Source organism: Pomacea canaliculata, linkage group LG2, assembly GCF_003073045.1.
Source record: "Pomacea canaliculata isolate SZHN2017 linkage group LG2, ASM307304v1, whole genome shotgun sequence".
NCBI lineage: Eukaryota > Metazoa > Mollusca > Gastropoda > Architaenioglossa > Ampullariidae > Pomacea > Pomacea canaliculata.
In genome coordinates, this window is record NC_037591.1 from 44,507,374 (window position 1) to 44,516,902 (window position 9,529).

General features: G+C 42.8%; 1 protein-coding gene across 1 annotated transcript; it reads left to right on the plus strand.

Moving 5' to 3' along the window:
• The first annotated feature begins 303 nt into the window (after positions 1-303).
• On the plus strand, positions 304-5,338 carry LOC112557685 (chitin synthase-like). Its single transcript, XM_025227680.1, has 6 exons — positions 304-364; positions 1,300-1,419; positions 2,509-2,633; positions 3,207-3,454; positions 4,778-4,905; positions 5,086-5,338. The coding sequence occupies exons 3-6, from the start codon at positions 2,591-2,593 to the stop codon at positions 5,204-5,206; spliced, it is 540 nt and encodes a 179-aa protein (XP_025083465.1). The 5' UTR covers positions 304-364; positions 1,300-1,419; positions 2,509-2,590; the 3' UTR covers positions 5,207-5,338.
• The last annotated feature ends 4,191 nt before the right edge of the window (positions 5,339-9,529 follow it).

Consider the following 9,529-nt stretch of genomic DNA (forward strand, 5'->3'; position numbering starts at 1 on the left):
CAGCCAAGTATAACTTCTACAACTGAGTGTTTAATTGGTGGCAATAAGGACCCTGAACCTCTGCTGTCCTAGGTCTTCTGCATCGCCACCCTTACAAAATCTCAAGTTATTGTTACATCCCCATCCTCCAACTATACGTCTGAGGTCTCTGTAAATAATGGGAAAGAAACTAAAAAAACAGTCCTTTAACAATGTTTTGGTCAGTGGGCCATTAATGTCTGATATTTTGTCTGCGGACACGATGTCAGGAAGGATGTTTTGTCTCGTAGGAACATTTTGTCTCACACACTTTTTATCTTGCAGGATGACAAATGAATGCACAGGCTTCAGGGTGGCTTCGACAATGAGGCTTTGAAGAAGACGGGTAGGTAAGACAATTTGAAAGTTCTGAAATTATGTCTTGTGAGCCTCAGAGAATTTAGCTCTATTCAAAAAACTTTCTTACAGCCAGGGTTACAGCATGGGAGGTAAATCACTGAGTGCAGGGTGTTTACTCTAGAAGTGCAGGGTGTTTAGCACAGTGCATGGGGTTTAGCAGTGCAGGGGTGTTAGCACAGTGCAGGGTGTTTTAACTCTAGCTCAGTGCAGGGTGTTTAGCACAGTGCAGGGTGTTTACTCTAGCACAGTGCAGGTGTTTAGCACAGTGCAGGGTGTTTAGCAAGACAGGGTGTGAAAGAATGCAGACATTCAAGAAAAGTGCTGAGGAGGCTGCTACGATCTATACACAGAAACGAACCAACGACTTTGTAGAGACAAGATGGCCGCCTCGTGGGACACCAGGAACTCATTACTTTCAACGTCAAGTGATGTAAAAGCTGGTCTTCTATGGTCATGTGACCCGACACGACACCCTGTCGACCTGTCCTTCAAGGTACCCTAGTGACATCGCGGTGGTCAGAGGAAGAAGGGACTTAACGTAAGTCAACGACTGGACAGGTCGTCGTGTACAGGTCTTGACTGTCGCCCACAGTCCGACAAGATGGCGGCCTGTCACCTTGCCGCCGCTGGAGGACCTAGTGGAGGGGACAAAGGTGTCCAGCTGTGCGCCTACACTAAATTCGCTGCAATTCACGATGCCTACCCAACAGTTTGGAAACAGTTCAGCAAGAGAAAGTGTATGATGCATTGCTTGAAGTCATATGTCTGTAAGGTATATAGTACATTTTGTTTGCATGTTGTAGATTGTGGTATAATACATGTTCGCATCAAGTTTATTATGTCTACATGTATAGTATGTGTTTGTGTGGTATGTCTATCAATATGTTCATGATATGCATGCTCGCCCTCCTGTGTGTGCAGTGACTGGTACGCTCAGGCATCAGACGACAGAAACGATTACGATGATCCCTCCAGCGAAGATGAACTGGATAACCCTGAGAATGTCCCCGAGGCCGTGGAAAAGCCGGTTTATCAGAGAAGGTAACAGAGAGAACCAGTGGAACAGGTGCTCAATAGTTAGTACAAAGTACTGAGTACTCGAGTACAGGTGTTGTACACTTTCCGGGTAGTATTGAGGTAGTAAAGGACACAAATAATGACAGACTGGACACCACATCTGTCATACACTAGAGTGAGTACATATACTGAGGTAAGAACACAGTGTCAGCTGAAGCAGAACAGGTGCTGGATGCTGAAATACACAGCTGTATAAATTAACACAAATATTAACCATGGGGCTGAACAGGAGCTGAACACTCCGATACAGACGACACTGAATATGGAGGTAAAACACGTTGAACACTGAGCGCCGTTACTGCAGCAACTGATGTGTTGTGTACACTGGGACTGTACACAGCCTGGCTTACAGGGGATGGGTGACTACACCTGTGACTGATGTGAAGATATACTAAGATTGTAATATAGAATGTATTACAGTCTAGGTGTACATACAGCGTACTTCAGGCTCACTTCAGGTTCAGTTACAGGTGGGATGACAGGTGGGATGACAGTGTATTTCAGGCTCACTTCAGGCTCAATTACAGGTGGGATGACAGAGTGTATGTCAGGCTCACTTCAGGTTAGTTACAGGTGGGATGACAGAGTGGTATGTCAGGCTCACTTCAGGTTCAGGTTACAGGTGGGATGACAGAGTGTATGTCAGGCTCACTTCAGGCTCAATTACAGGTGGGATGACAGAGTGTATGTCAGGCTCACTTCAGTTCATTACAGGTGGGATGACAGAGTGTATGTCAGGCTCACTTCAGGTTCAGTTACAGGTGGGATGACAGAGTGTATGTCAGGCTCACTTCAGGTTCAGTTACAGGTGGGATGACAGAGTGTATGTCAGGCTCACTTCAGGCTCAATTACAGGTGGGATGACAGAGTGTATGTCAGGCTCACTTCAGGCTCAATTACAGGTGGGATGACAGAGTGTATGTCAGGCTCACTTCAGGCTCAATTACAGGTGGGATGACAGAGTGTATGTCAGGCTCACTTCAGGTTCAGTTACAGGTGGGATTACAGGTGGGATGACAGTGTATTTCAGGCTCACTTCAGGCTCAATTACAGGTGGGATGTATTTGCTGAGAGGGAAGACGACGCAGGCATCAGCCACTCCGAGGATACAAGATGGCGGAATGTGTTCATCTGCATGCGTCTGATGACTGCCATCGTCTTCTTTGGAGCTGTCGGCGGTAAGACACAGGCCTTATATCATGTGAACATGTTCTATGGGTGTCATGTGAACATATACTGGTGTCCTGTGAGTGCATATGGTAAATATACATATGTAAATACATATGTAAACATGGTAGTTGGTATTTACACAGCTAATATTTTATGTCAGTGGTGTACACTGTGAACTAAATGGTGTCGTATGATAACTTTTATTTTACATTTTCACTTTGTACTCACGAGTTCTGTAGTGGAGTAGACCTTTGTGCTTGAAAAGGAAGACTCCAAGAAGAAAAAGCCTGTTACCATCACTTTGTCATTCATATACAAACAACTTTTTTCTCTCTTTCTCACACACAACCACACAGACACTGTACACACAAACACGTGTCTTACACACAACATGACAGCTTGTTACTCACACAGTCACACAGTCACACAAGTACACACACACACGCCACTTACACACAGGTGTACACACACAACTAGACACACACACAGACATATGTCAACAGACAGGTGAAGGTGGACATGTGTGTTTGCTCCATGTTTTCGTGGAGTTGATGTCTTGTCACTGTTTGATGTCACCACAGCCACAGCCATAGTGTCGCGCCTGTCGCTGCTGGTCATGACCTTCAACATCCGCCCACATGACTTTTTTGTCGACAAAAGTTCCGGGGATCATTACAAGATAAAGGAAAAAAACCAACCCTTCAGCCTGGTGTGGGTGTGGGCCCTGATTCTCGTCATGGCGGCTCCCTACGTCTTCACTGCGGTGTCTTGTCTGTGGAAGATCATCTTCAAGAAAACTCAGCCACTGCGATGTCAACCTCTGGTAGCTGTAAGTTGAAAACGAAAATATTAAAAAAACAATCGCTTTCATTTCTATCATAATATCTATATTTCTGAGATATGATTTTAACTTATTGATAGTAAGACTATCACACTACATGCAGTTTGACATTTAATGATTTTTCATTTAACAATATTGTGTCCTGGCCTTCCCACCCAGCGATACCTGACAAATATTACCCACAAAACAAACAACAAAATAATCAACAAAAAGTGTGACAGCAAATACTGGCTGGCACCGCCCACACTTAAACTTTACAGGAATGGCAACTAACTCCTGTATTTCAGCCTGAGGTCCACCACAGCCTGAGTCACAGGCAACAGGTCAAAGGTCCCGTGTCTCTCCAACCCCACACCCCAACTCTCCAGTCATCTCGATACAGAAGGTCGCTGGTCTGCAGTGGTTGGCAGACGACAAGGCGGTGCCAGAGCCGGCGTAGGAATACGTGGGGCCGTGAGCCGTAAGTGTGGAGTGTTGACCACACCAACCACACGTCTCCTTTCGTGCCAACCCTCCCCTCAGTCGCCCCTCGCCCCCCTCCAATATCGCCCTGAGCGCCAACAGTTTCCGACATAAGCCGTGCGATCACAGCTATCAAAACATTATCTCCCCTTTGTCTCGACAGTCTCCGACTGGGGACTCAGGTGATTGTCACCTGTACACACCTGGAGGTCCGACTACCGGTCTGAAGGCTGTATCTGTATCTATATTCTGTATCTCGTCCCACTGGCGGCCACAAGGGGGCGCTTTCCTACCCGGAACACAGGACAGACTGGTTCCTTGCAAAACATGGCGGCGCCGGCGTCTGCACAGAATAAATGCATCCGCAGGCAAAAAGCAAACAACAAACAATCACACCATGCGGCTCGCCTTAGGTACAAACTAGTGCAGTACCTAAAAGTAACTAAAGCCTTTGATGTCTCATGATTTCTTGCTTTCCTGAAAATAATCTCATCCGCTTATTTGCTGAATAGACTCCAGAGAGACTGATATCTTCCGTTCCCATATATATATATACACAGGTTAGTATTAAATACACACATACACCTGACAATATTACAGGGAGATTGCACACAGATGTACGCACGCTCACATGTACCCCACTGAGTAATGCCTCTCAACACGTGTACAAACTCAGGATGCTAACAGTAACTCAGTTCGCACTGATTGTGACGAGTGGGGGGAGCAGATGTGATAAGGACCAATATATCGCTAGATATGAAACAAAATGCTTTGCCTGAGCTTGTTGATGAACATGTCGCCGTTGCTGCCGATGATAACGAGTACACAGGAAGTATTGTGACGTCACAGGCGTTGGTGGTGGAGACACTGCACTCCGTGGGTCTGTGTCTGCTCGTCTTCTACGTCCTGCCCAGCTTCGACCCGCTCATCGGCTGCTTCCTGCTGCTCAACGTCGGCTTCTTCCCGGACTCATCAAGGTGAGGGCAGGTGCAGGTAGCGACTCATAAGGTCAAGGGTCATTAGTAAAGTCCGACCACGGCAGGTAGGGATCAAGGAAGGAGGTGAAGAAGGAGGGACTGATGGGGGCAGCCTCTACTAATCCCGAACAAGAGAATGGCATGGAGGAAACTGATCCAGTTAAGACTTGTTTGCTGCAGATGTTCCAGTCGTCACCAAAAGCACAAGACGACAGCCAGCATGCTGAGGAATCGAGCTTCGAAGATGTCGACACCAAGTGTGACGCGGCGAGTGTCACCAAGAAAGTTCTGGACATCGTGATGGTGCTGCTGCAGGTGGGCACGATGTTGGTGTGGATGTGTCGCGCCCTCGTCGTCCTCAAGAACACCACGCTGACTGTCCTCATCCCCGTGTCTCTCATCCTCACCTCCCTCTCATGGTGGGACAACTACATTTCTGGCAAGAAGGTGAGCATCAAATCTGTCAACTTTAAAATAAAAGATTTTTCTAAAATATTATGGTATCCAGGGCAAGCATGTTGTCCAGTGCTGTGGACGTCCACAATATTTCCCTAAAATAGTGCGATCCACCGGGCAAGGGGACAAGTGTCTTGTATTTTGCTACACTGGAATCTGGACTGCACAAGTTTGAAGTTTGAAATGAATTTGTGTCACTGCTCTGATATTGTGGAATTTGAAAAAACACATTAGAGATTTACTAATCTGGACAAAGAAAACCATCTATCATCGTGAACTAAATTAAAGTTCACTCTCTACTCAATTTCAGAAAAGTCAGACTGAAATACCTGAGATTTGCCAAAAAAAAATAACCCCAACTTAAAAAAAACACACACAAAATAACGCAGCAGCAGAAACAACAACAACAACAACAACAACAACAACAACAACAACAACAACAACAACAAGAAAACTGTAGGGACGAGAGAAGCCGATGACAAAGTTATACAACTACACATATAGTTTATACATAAAATACATACGACTAATGTTTGTATGGTTCTCTGGGTTTTTGTATTTTTAATGTTATGTCTGTTGTTATATCAATCCTTAGTTACAGCGTGTATTAGTGGTGTGTGAGAGTGGTAGAATGGAGTAGTAGAGTCAGAATTCCGTGTCCTCCTCCTCTGTTTACTACTAACACAAGTCAGTGCCTCTGCCCTCTGCCCTCTGCCTCTTGTCTGCAGTCTGCCGGCGGACGCAAGGCTTCCAGCTTGCTGACTGTCCTCAAGCGCGCCATCAAAAAGCGACGAACAAAGATCATCTTCGTCACCTCCTTGTGGAAAATAATTCTCACAGTAGGACTCCCGGCACTGTGGTTCGGCTATGGTAGCGAGGACTGCATCCTCGGCTTTTTCAAGTTTTACACAGTAAAGACACCACTCCACAACTGCTCCCTCCTGGGGTCGTTGACGTACAAGACTGTAGACATTCAGTGGTATCCTCTTATCATGGCGGCCGTCAACATCGTGTGTAGCATCGCCTGCTACAAAGTGAGTAACACACTGCATCCTGTTCTCCTTCCTCTTGTCTGAGTATTTTGATATTTTGTCTCTCTGTCAGTACTGTTATACTACATTTGTTTTCTTCTCTTCTTACTGAACATCGTCCTGACATCGACTGTGATCACAGTCATATCATCGTCACACATCTAAGGTCTTTGAACACATCGCGTCTTTAAACTGACTTCTTGTAGGTCAGCCAGCAACTCTGGTAGACTGAGACAGGCCATCATGTCACAACTGGACAAATACCCGTCTTGAACATGCTTCCGGTTAAGATCCCTCACCATATTATTAATATATATTAAACATGATATCCTATAACATGGCATGATGTCATAAGAAGCAACAGCAACAGCAGCAGCAACAACAACAACAACAACAGGATTTTACAGAACACATTTCCCCACACTTTTGCTTTTCTGTGAATTTTTGTGTCTCAGTCTGATGACAATCCTATCAATCATAACAACATGGCGCTGTTCATCTTCACCGTTGATACGGGTGGAACCTCTCAGTCACCCCGTTACATCCGTCGTGAGACGCTCACTCACGAAACATCCCTCCCACTCACACTAAACACTCGCCATCGACAAATACCTTTCCGTTGTCATTCCATCAAAATAAAAAATAAACAGCAGGTTGATGACACAGGTACATGTGTCCTATACACCAGCCCTGGGGATGTACACAACAGATCTGACGTCAGTATGTCATAAGCTAACGTACATGTCTTATAGACTTATACGATGTCCTACAGCTAAAGTACATGTCTTATACAATAACACGATGTCCTACAGCTGAAGTACATGTCGTATACAATGTCCTACAGCTGAAGTACATTACAATGTCTATCAGCCGCTAAAGTACATGTCTTATACAATGTATACAGCTAAAGTACATGTCGTATACAATGTCTACAGCTAAAGTACATGTCTTATACAATGTCTACAGCTATAATGTCTATGTGTATACAATGTCCTACAGCTAAAGTACATGTCTTATACAATGTCCTACAGCTAAAGTACAATGTCGTATACAATGTCCTACATGCTAAAGTACATGTCTTATCAATGTCCTACAGCTAAAGTACATGTCGTATACAATGTCTACAGCTTAAAGTACATGTCTTATACAATGTCCTACAGCTAAAGTACATGTCTTATACAATGTCCTACAGCTAAAGTACATGTCTTATACAATGTCCTACAGCTAAAGTACATGTCTTATACAATGTCCTACAGCTAAAGTACATGTCGTATACAATGTCCTACAGCTAAAGTACATGTCTTATACAATGTCCTACAGCTAAAGTACATGTCTTATACAATGTCCTACAGCTAAAGTAATGTCTTATACAATGTTCTACAGCTAAAGTACATGACAATGTTACAGCTAGTACATGTCTTATACAATGTCCTACAGCTAAAGTACATGTCGTATACAATGTCCTACAGCTAAAGTACATGTCGTATACAATGTCCTACAGCTAAAGTACATGTCTTATACAATGTCCTACAGCTAAAGTACATGTCTTATAATGTCCTACAGCTAAGTACATGTTCTTATACAATGTTCCTACAGCTAAAGTACATGTCGTATACAATGATGTCTACAGCTAAAGTACATGTCATATACAATGTCCTACAGCTAAAGTACATGTCTTATACAATGTTCTACAGCTAAAGTACATGTCGTATACAATGTCCTACAGCTAAAGTACATGTCGTATACAATAGTCCTACAGCTAAAGTACAATGTCTTATACAATGTTCTACAGCTAAAGTACATGTCTATACAATGTCCTACACTAAAGAATGTTATACAATGTCCTACAGCTAAAGTACATGTCGTATACAATGTCCTACAGCTAAAGTACATGTCGTATACAATGGTCCTACAGCTAAAGTACATGTTATACAATGTCTACAGCTAAGTAACATGTCTCCTATACAATGTCCTACAGCTAAAGTATGTCTTATACAATGTCTACAGCTAAAGTACATGTCGCTATACATGTATAGTGTCTACAGCTAAAGTCATGTCTTATACATGTTACAGGCTAATGTTACAGCTAAAGTACATGTCGTATACAATGTTCTACAGCTAAAGTAATGTCTTATACAATGTCTACAGCTAAAGTACATGTCTATATGTCCTACAGCTAAGTACATGTGTATAATGTCTACAGCTAAGTACATGTTAAAGTACAATGTCGTTATCAATGTCCTCCTACAGTCTAAGTACATGTACATTATACACATGTACCTACAAGCCATTCCAAAGTACATGTACTATATACAATTTCTACAGCTAAAGTACATGTGTATACAATGTTCCTACAGCTAAAGTACTGTCGTCTTATAACATGCTGCTAAAGTACATGTTTATACAATGTCCTAAAGTACAGCTAAGTACATGTCTTATACAACCTAACAGCTGAAAGTCTGTGCTAAATACAATGTCTATACAATTCTACAGCTAAGTACATGTACAGCTTATTACAATGTCCTAACACATGTCCTACAGCTAAGTAAATGTACATGTCTATCAGCTCAAAGTACAATGTCTGAGTGATACAATGTCCTACAGCTAAAGTACATGTCGTATACAATGTCCTACAGCTCAGAAACATGTCGTACAATGTCCTAACAGCTAAAAGTACATGTTTATCACATGTCCTATCAGCTAAAGTACATTGTCTTACTACAAGGCTTGTCTACAAACTAAAGTACATGTTACAATTCCTAAGTAAGTACAATGTCCTACAGCTAAAGTACATGTCTGTATACAATGTCTACGTCAGCTAAAGTACATGTCTTATACAATGCTAAATCTACAGCTAAAGTAACATTGTAATTATTATATACAGCTATATACATGTTCTACAGCTAATATGTCGTACATGACGTATACAATGTCCTACAGCTAAAGTACATGTCTTATACAATATCCTACAGCTAAAGTACATGTGACGTATACAATGCCTACAGCGAAGTACATGTCTTATACAATGTCCTACAGCTAAAGTACATGAGTAATGTTTATACAATGTTCTATCAGCTAAAGTACATGTCTTATACAATGTCTACAGCGAAAGTTACATGTCTTATACATATCTACGC

Bases quoted from the DNA above. Each gene is read 5' to 3' on its own strand.
- LOC112557685 (XM_025227680.1), top strand. From the start codon at position 2,591: ATGCGTCTGATGACTGCCATCGTCTTCTTTGGAGCTGTCGGCG. The intron at 2,634-3,206 runs GTAAGACACAGG...ATGTCACCACAG, and splicing joins CTTCTTTGGAGCTGTCGGCG to CCACAGCCATAGTGTCGCGC. The intron at 3,455-4,777 runs GTAAGTTGAAAA...GTGACGTCACAG, and splicing joins GATGTCAACCTCTGGTAGCT to GCGTTGGTGGTGGAGACACT.